We start from the raw sequence: 14,191 nt of genomic DNA, 5'->3' as shown, positions 1-14,191 counted from the left end.
TTTCTATCATAGTTAATTTTAACTGTTCGCTGAACTAATTCAGGGTTAGTTTGTCTAAGGCAACCAAAATAACATATAGTAAGAATTTTATTATCAACGTAATACTTCATCATCACGAGCCTCATTCGAGAGAAATAGTAGAGAAGTCTCGTGCTTATGGTACAAGAGCCAGATTTCTCTCCATGGCACGTTGAAGCCAAGTTTACCAAAGGGAATGTATAATACACTTAGTGATTTGTTAATTATTGAGAGTTTATTATTAGCATTTTATATTTTACAAAGCACTTTCATATACATAATCTACTTGGATTTAAACTATAATCCTTTGAGTTTGTAATCATCTTTTTAGTAAATAAATGAATCTCATAGAATATAAGAGATGGATTTTTTTCTCCACTATTTGCTAATACTTGCTAGAGCCAGGGCTTGAACTCACACTTTCTGAATCTAGCCTGGTTTGCTCTTCATTTTACCATAGCTGCATCCAGATTTTGAGAAGTGGGCTTAAAATTAAATACGGGAAAATAGCTTTACTCTATCATACCCCTGGATATTTTATAAGACTTGAAATAGATACATGAAAGTCATGCAAATAAAATTTGATGTGATATTTTGTAATCTGTTATTTTATGAGAAGATGAAAATGGAAAGAAAAAAAGTTTACATGACCATTTCTAATGGAAGATTACACTCTGGATCACAGTATTCTACTTTATTATTAGTTTCCATTGCCAAATTAAACCAAGAGTCCTACAGTAGGAGTGAACTAGGATTGAGGATATGATTGAACTCAACTTAAATGACTGTATCTGATGCCCTGAATATAAGTTTCAAATAAATCTTTTAAATACCAACCGTTGGTATTTTAGATTATTCATGCCTGTACTCCAGTTGAATGATGTGGCCGATGAGTTTAAAAAAAACCACCAATAAATGTAACTTTCTATATAACTGTGATAGAAATGTAACAAAAAGGGGCAAAGAAACATTCATATTTTGATAAATAAACATTCATAGAGATTATCATATTCTCTAGAATTTTTGTCAACATTTTTTTTCACTTTTCCAGTATAAAAATATAATATTTTCATACAAAATCCCAGATCACTTGTAAACATTAAATAGAGAGACTTTTTTATTTTAATAGTGTTGCTATCTACTTACATCAAGATGAATAAATGTGAATTCCCTTGGAACGTATGGTCTTCTAAAAGTGAATATTTTTGTACTTGGAATTTATGATGTAATAAAAGACATCAGATACAAAAAGACACACACACACACACACACACACACACACACACACACACAAGAACTTGAAAGAGAATATATAATTCAAACCCAAAGGGATTAGTTATGAAAATAACAACTGAGTAGATTTTATTAACAGGAAAGAAAACATTTTAAAAGTAGAGGCCCATTATTTTTTTAAACAACATTGTTCCTTAGGATATCCTGCTAAATTGTTACGTGTGATAAGATTGGATGGAAAAAAAAGCTGTCTTACAGAGGCATCAATCTTACTGATAGTCATTTATTGATATGTGACTTAAAATACAAGGAAAATCATGAGATGAAATGATGAGCAGTATGAAATATCATTTTTTCATACTTCATTGATTTTGGATTTATAAACGTTTTCTTATCTTCCATCTCTGCTTTCTATTTATCTTGTCCATTATATCCTAGTTGATCCTAATTGATTGTATGTTGTTATAACTGTCATTATACTTATTATATAATTATTAAAATGTTAATCAGTATTTTTCTGGTTAACAGATGAAATCATTTATGACATTGTATTATGTGCATTTCTATTTTCCTTTAGAAAGCCACTGTGGTTCCCTGCAACTGAATTAAAATACAAGAAAGTTATAAACCACTCTTTTTTAGGAATTTAAAAATAACAAGAACTCCTTTGAGAACTGGCATAACTACTGGTCCCCTATGGATATGGAGTACTTAAAAAATTGTACCCTAGTTAGTGTGGCTTTCAAAAGTGCTTACTTTATTCTTAGGAGGACATGCCCTTCCCTGCATCTAATTTTCCATTCCAGGTGTAGGGAGTGCCTATCTTATAAATGGTTGAACTTTTTCTAATTTGATAAAATGAAGCCAGAAAATTTAAGAATCCTTGTAAAATGGAGTTTGTAAAGCTATATAATCAATAACTTGCTTTGGAATTTTGTGTTTATGTGATTCAATTCTTTTTCAGTAAATATAGGTGAAATCTCCAGTAAATATGGGTGAAATGTCCACTCAACTATTTTTTTTAATTTTTTAATATTTATTTGAGACAGAGAGAGACAGAGTATGAATGGGGGAGGGCAGGGAGAGAGGAAGACACAGAATCCAAAGCAGGCTCCATGCTCTGAGCTGTCAGCCCGATGCGGGGCTTGAACTCATGAACTGTGAGATCACGACCTGAGCTGAAGTCCGACGCTTAACCAACTGAGCCACCCAGGTGCCCCATCCACTCAACTAATTTTTAAGAATTTTTATAAGAGATAATAGAGAATGTGAAATTTTACATTTGCATGACACTAGAGTTTGTCTCATTCAGTATATATATAGTTAAAATATATTAATATGTAATATATATATACATATAAATATATATACACATACACACACATATATATATATATATGTATTAATTTGAGAAAATCTAAGCCTGAAGAAGTTGTTACATGTCCAAAGTGGTTGATACACCTTGGACACTAAGTCATTTTCTATACATAATCCAAAGTATTCAAAATGTGAGGTCCTGTTCTAGTTATCAATAGCCGTGTAACAAATTGTACCAGCAATTAGTGGCTTAAACCATCACACATTTAAAATCTCAATTTCTGTGGATCAGGATTTGGAGGCAACTTAGCTAGGTGCTTCTGGTTTAAGGTCTCTCATGAGGTTTCAGCTCTGCTGTCAGCTTGTGTTACAGCCTCATGTAAAGGTTCAACCGGGCAGGGGGAATCTGCTTTCAAGCCAACTCACATGGTTTCTGGCAGGCCTCAGTTCCTTGTCATGTGTACCTCCACAGGGTTGTCTCATGACAGGACAGCTGGTTTTTCCCAGGGCAAGAAATATAAGAGAAAGAGAGAGAGGAAAATGGAAACTATAGATTGTCATAACCGAATCTTGGAAGTGACAGACTAACACATTTGTTTTTCTCTGTTTGTTAGATCTGACTCAGATTAAGGGGGAAGGTTCTAGAAAGGATGTGAATAACAGGAGGGAGGAATCATCAGAGGCTAGTATATAACCACATCTTAGTGGCTAGTATATAACCACAAACCCAGAGAAAATATTCCCCAAGTATTTGTCAAGTACATTATAAGATGTGTTAATTATTTAACTCTTTACAGTAAAATATCCTACAAATAATGAAATCGGGATAGAAACTCTTGATTAAGCAATAGTATTCTCTGTGTGTTATTCTTGCTGATTTTATACTTACTGTAGTCAGGTAAGAGTGTGTCCTTATACTTATGAAATGTGCATTGACGTTTTAGGATTAAAAGGGAAGATGGTTCAAACATGTAAACATACACACAGAAGATGAGAGGGAGAGAGCAAAGAAATAATTTCAAAGTAAACATGGCAAAATGCAAACAATTGGTGAATTTGACTAAGGAGTTGATTCATTTTCTAGGGCTGATTTAACAAATTGCCACAATCTTGACGGCTTAAAACAACAAAAATTAATTTTCTTTCTGGAGTTCTGGAAGACAGAGGTCTAAAATCAAAGTATTCGCAGGCATAAGCCCCACCCCGTGCAAGAGACTATAAAGGAGAATCCATTCCTTCTTGTAGCTTTTGGTGTCTGTCAGCATCATTCATTTACTATGGCTGGGAAACTCTGATCTCCGTCTCCCTCTCCACTCTGCCTCTTCCTCTTGACTGTGGATCTCTTCTGTCTCTCTCAAGTCTCCCTCTGCTTTTCTCTTATAATGACACTTGTCATTGGATTCGGCATCCATCCTAAACCCAGATGATGTCCTGACCTCAAGATGTTTAACTTAATCACATCTGTAAAAATCCTCTTTCTAAGCAAGCTACCATTCCGAGGTTCTGGGGATTAGGCATGGATATATATTTTAGGGGACTACCATGAAACCCACCCCAGGAGTATATAGGAATTCTTTGTCCAATTCTTGTAACCCTTCATAAGTTTAAAAATATTTGAAAGCAAAATATTCAAGAACAGAAGACAGACTACGTTGTCAAATGTTGTGATAATCCAAAGAGCATGCCATCTGACAAACTTTCTTTTACAAACAAAACTTAAAAAAAGTATGTGCAGATATATCAATTTGGAATAAGGTGTTTTGTGAATTTGTGCTTCATCATTGTTCACTGTTTGAAGTCAGTGGAGATTAGGTAATGTTAAAACTCTTTTCCATGTTGTCTGGACTCTCAAACATTTGCTTTAATCTTCTTAGAGCATTTAGGATATCAAAGGTCATTTTTATTTCAAAAGGAAGGACTATATTCCCAATTTTGCCATCTTTGTAAGGAGACTAAATGAGACTTTCTATGATGTTAATTGCCACAAGATGACAACTTTTTAGTAGGGTCTTGAAGCCCAAAGGAATATTTTTGTTTTGTATGTTTGATCTTTGATTAGTGTGTCTTCTTTTCAAAAATATATATTGATCTTAAGAATCACCCTTTATTTTCATTTCTTTAGCTGTCACTGTGCTCTAAATTTTACTGTTTCTTAGCTTCATATTTAGAGTGGCCTTATGTAATATCTCTCCTATATAAAATGACTAATGAATGAACCCAATCATGCAAGTCTATACCAAATGATAGTTGAAGCCGTGAGGACCAAGATGAGCATGAGGATTCCACTGAAGCAACTGCAGAAAAACAGATCACACACACACACACAGAACAATTTGAATCCTATATTGGGAAAAATAGAGTAGCTAATGAAATAATGTTGGGGGACAAAATATTTCACTAACTATAGGAATTGGCTACTAACAATTGGGATCAGTCACTCCAGCCCAGGTTAAGCTACTTGAGGTTTGTAGATTGTGTTTTTAAGCCTTCTGTCCTCAGTATCTAGCACATTGTTTATGTTAAGTAAATATTAGCTATGTAAATATGTGTGTCATGAGTGATTTTATTAATTAATTTGCACAACAGCCAAACATAGTCAAGCATAAATGTATTGAAGTTACATCAAATAGTCATGGGAATGATGGAACTTATACTCAAATGTGTGTGTGTATGTATGTGTGTGTGTGTGTGTGTGTGTACATTCATATGGTGCTTTTTTCTTAGACGATCTTTAAAGAATTGTGGAATCAGTCTCTAAAGCTGAAAGCAAATTCAGGTGGTCATCTGGTTCTATGCCTCTCTTCAAGAGACAAGCAATTATTATCCCCATGATCTATTAAGCCACATTTTCTTTAGCATGTGACAGCAAAGGTGATGCTGATCGAAAAATATTGCTCTCCATTCTTAAACAATTTCACATGCACATAGATGTTTAACAAGCGCCTTTTTGGAGCTATTATGAGAAAACACTAGCAGCCTTGGTCTGGAGGAGTAATTTATGACAGCTAGGTAAAGGGTGTCCAAGATCATCTTGATCACATTAGCCATGCAGTAGCCCTACCCCTGCACGGCAGTCTTTCTTCAACCCCCAGTGACAAGAGTGATAAAAAAAAAATAACAACACAGAGAGTCCTACTTTAGCTGCTTAACTCCGTTTCTTCTTCTAGAACCTGCGGCCTCAGATCGCCTGTCAGTAAGTCAACAGAGAAGGGAGTGAAAGGAGAAACCGCAGAGGGAGTGAGTGTAGTGTGAGAAGAGAGGCAGTTAATAGAAAGAAAGCCTGTGTCCGATACTCTCCTCCCCAACTTCTCTTCCCTTTTGGCCTGTTAACTAGAAATGTGGAAAGGTGAGGGAGATGAACTTAACTTGTTCTGACATTAGTTAGAAACAGAGAGGTGCCTACTTCCATATTTCTGCCCCAGAGAGAGGTAATTGGAAAACGTGTTGTGTGGTTAGGTGTTGTAATGAAAAATAAAGGAATGATCGAGAACAGTGGAATCAAATTATAAGCATAAAGGCAAGTGTGCTGAAGTTTTTAGCCACTTGCAAAATTGAGAGATCCTATCAGGACTGTGCAAATACATTGCTCTGATTAATTTTCCTGGGGTGAAATATGAAAATATTTATAAAATTGAGAATCCTGCCATGAATAAAATTTTCTCTGTAATATAATAAACTAAAATAAGCCATAACGTTGGTGTCTGAAATGAAACTGTAAAAAAATGTTTAAATAATAAAGAGCTGAATGAAAAGATTTCACCGTGAGAGTAAAAGGAATCCATATCGAGACATTACGCTGAGTTGCTTAAAATTTCGAAGAATATTCAATAAATAAAGTAAAGATTAATTTATCTTAGAGGGTTTTATATTTGATTTTCTAAACATTGTTATGGACGTTGTGCTTCATTATCCTTTCTTTAGACTCCTTTTTCATGTATAAAGGGCTGGTTTTTCAGTCAGAAGGTAAAAAGTGTTCAGGGTCAATAGAATTAGACCTTTAGTTTTAATGATACTGAATAATTCGTTTATAATTTAGGAATATATTTGATTCCGGTTTTTCTTTTTAGTCGTAAAATGACAAATTTTAATTGTACGTCCTTTTGTAGATTCCTTAAGAATATATTTGAACAGATCATTGATATAAAGGAAGGGTTAATTGAGCAACACACATACTAATATACAAAGCATTTCTTTTATATGAAGCTCTAGAAATATTCTATTGTCAATCCAAACAGAACAAACTAAAATGAGATAATTGGGAAGGTGCCCATAAAGTCAGCCTGAGTATATTATCACAACTATATGTGAGATAATATTTGTTTTAAAAAGATTCTATGGCACTGTAAACTCAGTCTCATTAGAGACTGCATTTAAAAGGCTTATAAAGTTACTCATTAATGTTATCTTGTTGTATCTCCACAGCTTTTTCATTAAAGAAAATTCAGCAGAAAGCATTTTCTCCTGATAGCAGGAACCAATTTGCAATAAATGTTCTGGAAACCACTAGGGAAGCCATTACTGAGGTCTAATAAAAACAGACAAGCGTAACTTGTTCTATATTTTTGTTTCAATCACATACAGATGAGACCCCGCTTTCCACACCAACCGCAAGAGACAGCCTTGACAAACTTTCTCTAACTGGGCATGGACAACCACTACCTCCAGGTTTTCCGCCTCCTTTTCTGTTTCCTGATGGATTGTCTTCCATAGAGACCCTGCTGACTAACATACAGGTAGGCCTTTTGGTAACCTGGAAGAAAGCAACAGGGAAGACTCAGCTGTGAATTTTTCCCAAATTCATACTATTCCAGCTTAAGCCACTCAGGAGATTGACTGAATCATGACATTGAACTTTTTCCAGCAGTTGAAGATTTTAAACTTGCTACACTAATCAAACTGGTTTAGAAATATGTATACGCAGCCTTAATAAAAGCTTCAGTGAAAATGACCTGGGCATTTGAAAAATCATTCTGCCTCAATGCTCTCCTTATTGCCAACTGATGGGAGGAATCTAACTGTTTAAGTTTGTCTGATTTACTAAACGACGGCACACCAGTTCTAATAAATATTTAGTTATTTTTAAACTGTTGGCCTTCCAGTGAGGAAATGATATGTTTAGTCACTTAAAATATGTCTAATATAAAAGAATCCAAAAAATCCCTTCTTTCATAAATAAATTTGTTTCAGTTAATAGGGTTTCTTCAAAGAACAGACTTCAAAAAGCTATACAAAACTTTGCACGGATTTCCTATGTAGTCCCCAGGATGTATATTTTACGTACAGTACATTATGAATCAAAAATACTTACAGTTAACAATAACATAGAGCATGGAGCCAAAATAATAAGAGTGTTTGGGATACAAGAAAGCATAATTTTCTTGCCCACACATGAAGCGATCATGTGGACCCCAGATGGAGATTTTTGCCCTTTATTTCTCCATATTTGGAGTAGCTAATAGTAAGAATGTGCTTGAAGATACTGTGCTGTTACTTTTGTTGTGTTTTCTTTTTTAAATTTTTTATGCTAGTACTTGATTCTTAGTGATATTTTTCTGTACACATTTCCTACCATATTAAACTTTCTCCCAGTAGAAATGTAATTAATTTTATTTACCTCTCCAAGGACATAACAGAAGGCCTTTAATGTAACATATCTTCTCATCTATTAATGTGGCATTTTTAATACTAATGTAATTAGAGTCTCCAGAACTGTATTCAACTTTAGGTTTTATATCTCAGTAATTGAAATAAATCATCAATCTAGCCTAAACTTAATCAAGGCCAAATAATTGATTATATTTTTAAATAAACATAAGATTTTTTTTCTAAATTTGACCCATATTATTGTTTTTTTTTTAAAGAGGTGGAGTTTTTAATGAATTTTTCTTTTGTTAAATTAAATGATTTCAGAAAATATCCCTCAACATTTCTGAATTTGCACTCTGAAAATAAGGGAATAATTAATTTTGTTATGTTTACAACTCCATATGAAGCAAAGAAAAAGCTAAGGGTTTACTTAAAATTCTCCATCCAGTTATATGTATCTTCATTAACTAAAATGTGTTTAAGGAGCAAAGTGGTCATTTAATTTCAGTTTCAGCAGAGAAAATATTTCTGGGTATCATCAGTATAAACCAGCTTGCTCATCTCAAGAATGGGTTCACGCATGGACTCTTGCATTGTGTGTGAATACCAAATCTCTAAGTCACATACTGCTGGCTTGGGAATATTTATCCACCTATCCCACACCAGGTTTCCCAGACTAGAAATGTATCTGCATCACCTCAAACTGTAATTATTTCTTCAAAAAAAGAATGAAGAGAAAACCCCATTTTTAAAATGTACAGATTTTAGACATATATGTTATTGAAGGTATCTCTAGATTTAATATACTCTCTTTCTGACCTTCCAGTCAGCCTTGAGGACATATTTTAGCAAGAGTTGATGGTGGGACAATAGTCAAGGCAAGCTAAATTGTTTATCGTTAGTCCCCAGTCATGGGGATCTGGGTCTGTCAAAGTCAGAACACCTACAATAAGAATATTTTGTTGAAAATAAATTATACTTGTCCACTTCAGTGCATTCACATATATGTATATAAGGTAAAATAAAAATTAAAAATATTACTGAGTTCCATGCATAGGAATACACACACATACGCAATATATATATACACACACACATACATATATAAACACATGTACACATGCATATACACACATATATACTGGATTTATGTTCAGTAATGGTTTCACATCATTTTGCAAAAGGTTGTGAATGCTAGTTCGTTTATTATTGCCACATTTATTGAGTTATAGTAATATCCTAGGAATGGTATAGAATGTTTAAGCAGTCATGACCCTGGCTTATTGGGCATACAGTATAAATGTGTTTGCTGTCCAAATTCTAATTTGGGTAATTACATTCTGCCTACCTCAATTTCCTCTGCAATTTCAATTATATATAATGGGGTTCTCTGCTTTCTATTTCAAAATGGTAACATACTTTTTGTGTGATAAGTTTAAAGCTCCATATTTCTTTTGGAGATATTTTATCAGGATGGCAATGGAAAAAATTGAGTTAAAAATGTTTACATGTTTCAAATCATACAATCCCATGTGTGAAATTAAAGCTTTATTATGTATATTTACTATTTTAATTATACTTAAGACATTGGGTTGTATTTAAATTTAATGTATAGAAGTCTATTTTTCTTACGATTAATGACCAAAAACCCTTCAAAATAATGTGTTTAAGATTTTGTTTTCTAATATTAAATAATTTCATATCATGATATTCTATATTTGATAAATCTCAATTTTCAGATTTGTAATGGTTAGTACAGATGTCCATTACATGACATATCCAAAATGAATTTTCAGAAATGTTTTTTCTTTTTTGCTTTAAAAGAGGACCTGTAGAAAAATACTATACACTAGTATTTTTAAATGTACTCTATATACTAAATATGTATATCTTCCATAAAGGATAGTAATTTCACTTGAGTCATACGGATTCATTCCAGATTTTGCTTTTATAAAAAATTATTTTATGTGGATTTTGTCTTTCTCTATGTGGCAATCTTTTATTATGGCTTCCTTATTCAAACATGTCCATGGAGAACTCCCTGTGAGAATTTAAGTGAGGAAATAGAATTTTAGTGTCAATTTACTGAATGTGACACCTTCGAACGTGGGCTACCCAATTAACACACTTAAAGGAGAATTTTACTCATTATTCTCAATCCAAGCTTTCATGCTGTAAAGCATAGCTACAACCTATTTGTACAGAGGATTGGGAACAAATAATTTACATTGTTTATCTTATTATAAGAATAACTTAAGATGACTTACAAATATTAAAATAAGAATAGGTAAATTAAAAACAAAGGTAAAATAAGGTAGAGAATATGATATTTAGTTAGGGGAAAGGATAGCACTGAAGATAGATGCCATAAGGCGATATGTGATAGGAGTTTGGTTCACTATGATTTGCCTACATGGAGGAATTAATATAAACAAAGAAGAGCTAAAAGGGTTGTTAAAACCACAATAAATGGCAGTCCCAGATTGCATCACTATGGCCTAATAAATAAAATAATCCAACTATGGTACTTAAAAAGTATTCTCTAATTTGTGTCTGACAAAAGAAGAGGAAGAAGAATCTGACTTACTACTAAGGCCAAAACACTGATAATGTATCTTCTAGTCTTTACATTTCAATGCCACAGCCAATCCTATTATATTTTATACATTTTAAAAAGTTAATAGTTTTTATTTGCATTTTAATATGTCATTTTAATTATAACAGATAAAAATAATTAGGAGGAAACTTTCAAAAAGATACACAAAATAGGACATTGGCTTCAAAACACGAGTAGACTAAGATCAGATATATTGGTGTTACATTATATCTTTTTATGTTTAATTATGTTTATAGAAGTTTTCTTTTTGTTCTCATTACCAATTCGTGGAGAGAGCTCATTAAAACAAAACAAAACCAAACAAACAAAAAAAAACAGTGAAATATATCCAGCATTCTAAGCACAGTTTACTGTGCTCAAGAGAATAGCATTATCTCTTAAAGGTCTGGACTATATACTGTACTTGCTAATTTATATTGTGTACCACCACCACAATAATAATAATGATACTAGTAAAAACTAACAGTTACTGAACAATCTTAATGTGTCATTATATAGAAAAAAAATACTCCTGTGTTTGTCTTCTGCTCTCAATATCCTACTACAAACATCACTTCACCTCTGACACTTGCTCACCAAAAGTCGGATAGTTTTTTCCACATCAAGCAATTCTGCAGCACTGGCTGGAGACCCTACAATTTAACTCAATTATCTACCTGGGATAGCATCACATCCCACAGGTTAAGAGTTCAGTTCCACAAGATTGCCCCCTCCCCAAATGCCAGATGAAAATTGCAAGCCCAGGTTATATCCCATGCTACTGACCAAGCAGCTACGATCAGAGGTTCCCATCACCCCCATCTTGGTTTCAATTAATTAGCTAGAGCGGTTCACAGATCTCAGGAAAACATCTTCCTTACTAGATTACCAGTTTGCTATCAAGGGACATAACTCAGGTACAGTCAGATGGAAGACCATAAGGCATGGTATGTGGGAAGGGGTGCCGAGCTCTCATGCTTTCTCTGAGCACACCACCTCCCCAGTACCTCCAGATGTTGACCAACCTAGAAGCTCTTTGAGCACTTTTGGAACTCTTTTGAGTTTTCATAGAGTTTCCATTATGTTGGTGTGATTGATTAAATCACCCACATTCTTGATTAATTCAACTTAGAGCCCTTCTGTCCTCCCACAGATCAGGGGGGTGTGGCTGAAAGTTCCATCCCTCTAATCACAGAGTTAGTTCCCCTGTCAACCAGCCTAAGTCCTTAGGGCTTTCCAAAAGTCACCTGGTTAAAATGAACTCTGGTGTAGTTGAGAAGGGCTTATTGTGAATAACAAAACACACCCTTTTCACCTTTTTGCTCTTTTCACTTAGGAAATTCCACCCATTGTAGGACCTCTGTGCCAGGATTGAGATGAAGACCAAATATATCTTTCTTACTATAAATCACCATGTCCACAGTTCATCACTATGCGAACTCTATATGATATTACATTGAATCATCTTTATAATCCCACACAGTGGATCTCATTATTAGCTCCATGTTACAGATGAGTAAATGGAGGCAGACAAGTTTTTTGATCAAGGCCATACAATAGTGATGGAGTCTGGATTTAAACATGGGTAGGATAATAACAGAGCCCATGTTGCCACATTGCCATACACGATCAAATAATCACAAGATGGGTTTTATACCTGGAAGTGCTTTTGAGGGAGTGTCTGTTATTGACTGACTTTGGAGAACAGTAACCATGTTAAACCAAGTATAGTTATATCTCTTGTTATAAGAGCTTCTGTCAAAATGTATTGGTTGACACTGTTCTTTTATATATTTGTTTGTGTACAAAATTTCCTGGTTTCTAAGAACACTCCTCTTTCTCATCCTGGAAAGAAACACTAAAAGGAAAAAAAAAAAAGGTTTAAATAAGCTTGAGAGTTCTGATCTAAGCATAGTCAATTTACTAGTTTGGGATTTTAGACAAATCATCTGTTTTATCTGGACCTTGTTTTTTTTTTTTTTCAACTTCAAAAAGCTTTAATTAGAATGGGCAATCACTAAAATCCCCTTCAACTAGGATGTTTACTCTCATTAGAGGCAATGCATTATTGAGCGGAATTTTGTCACATTAATTCCAGTGACACTCAAAGAACTTTGATTCTGATACCATCTGATTCTGAAACAATTTTTGTATAAAAAACAAACATGGTGAAGGAAGCTTTTCTCTAGGATCTAAATAGTAGATTAAGAAATGTTTCCTTCCTATCAGTATTACTGTAGGTTCTCTTATACAAGCAGATATTTGTACTTTTAGGTTATAAAAATAGTTGAAAAAATGCTAGATCAATTACAATGCCCTTCTGAAAAGGAATATATAAGACTCATTCTCTGGAAAATGCTTAAAATAATCGAATTCACAAGATAGATCATTCTAGAAGAGAAAATATGTATGTATATGACAACAGCCATGCCTCGTGAGAAAGAAATTTGAGGCCAAACAACCATTGTCTCTTATAATTGTTGTGCCATAGAGTAAACTTGAAATGCGTTTCTTTAGAATTGTCATTGTCCAACATCATAACTGACCTCCTCCTGGAGAAAAATTCATGTCTTAAACCTTGTGTGTTTTGCTGTAATTCATCATCACAGAATTGTCATCACAGAATTTTGCTCAATACTGCATGTCCACGTGAGACTCAGCATTTAGTGTGACCTTTGCATATAATCTACCTGGAAAATTTACAGAAGTTACACAAATCTGAAAGTACTATTATCACTGATGGTTAAAATGGTGTCCTAATGATTTGTAGATGTTGTGAACACTACTTGCTATTGCTTTCCCAGCCCCCTGCTGCACTGAAATTTAATCGGTTTTCTGTATTTTTTGCAGCAAAGCTGTCACAAGCAATAACATATTTTTGCATATGTACCAGTTTGGCTCTAGCGCAGATTTTTGTTCACACTGGACTCCTACTGATACGCACTGATTTAAAGTCTAAAAATGAAACTTAATTTTATATAGCTTGTAAGTAGTCCCTGGAGGGTATTGGATCTTAAAGCTAGTATTTTTCAGACATAATCAGCAGGAATAGGTAATGTATTACCATTAGGGACATTAGCGGCAACTGTAACAAAAGAAAACAGTAAACATAAATGCTCTTAGCAACTTCATACATTACAACAAATATTAATATAAAATTACACAAATTAGAGTTACAGTTTAAGATTATTCAACATGTTTATTCATAATGATTGTTTCATATTTAAAGAACACCAAAATATTGTGTTTTGTCAGCCAAGGACAATAATAGTTTAATAGTAATTTATTTTAAACAGCTACTGATAATACAACCAATCAACACATTAAGTGGTGCCAACATTGGCATCTTGCTAAATAATCTCTAGACATTGCACAGAGAGTACATCTTTCAAAGATAAGTCAACAAGAGCAATCAGAGCAGAAAATTAGAATTTGGTATCT

At 33.7% G+C, this 14,191-nt stretch overlaps 1 protein-coding gene across 2 annotated transcripts in view; it reads left to right on the top strand.

Annotated features, from left to right (window-relative positions):
- Positions 1–14,191, top strand: part of DACH1 (dachshund family transcription factor 1) — a 435,329-nt gene that overhangs the window by 379,589 nt on the left and 41,549 nt on the right. For both annotated transcript variants that reach the window (XM_043580344.1, XM_043580355.1), the window contains one exon: positions 7,150–7,301. In XM_043580344.1, coding sequence (XP_043436279.1) covers positions 7,150–7,301 — 152 coding nt within the window. The remainder of the gene's footprint in view (positions 1–7,149; positions 7,302–14,191) is intronic.

Source organism: Prionailurus bengalensis, chromosome A1 (genome assembly GCF_016509475.1).
Source record: "Prionailurus bengalensis isolate Pbe53 chromosome A1, Fcat_Pben_1.1_paternal_pri, whole genome shotgun sequence".
Taxonomy (NCBI): Eukaryota; Metazoa; Chordata; class Mammalia; order Carnivora; family Felidae; genus Prionailurus; species Prionailurus bengalensis.
Note: the sequence above shows the minus strand (reverse complement) of the source record. Positions and strands in the feature narration are given on the sequence as shown.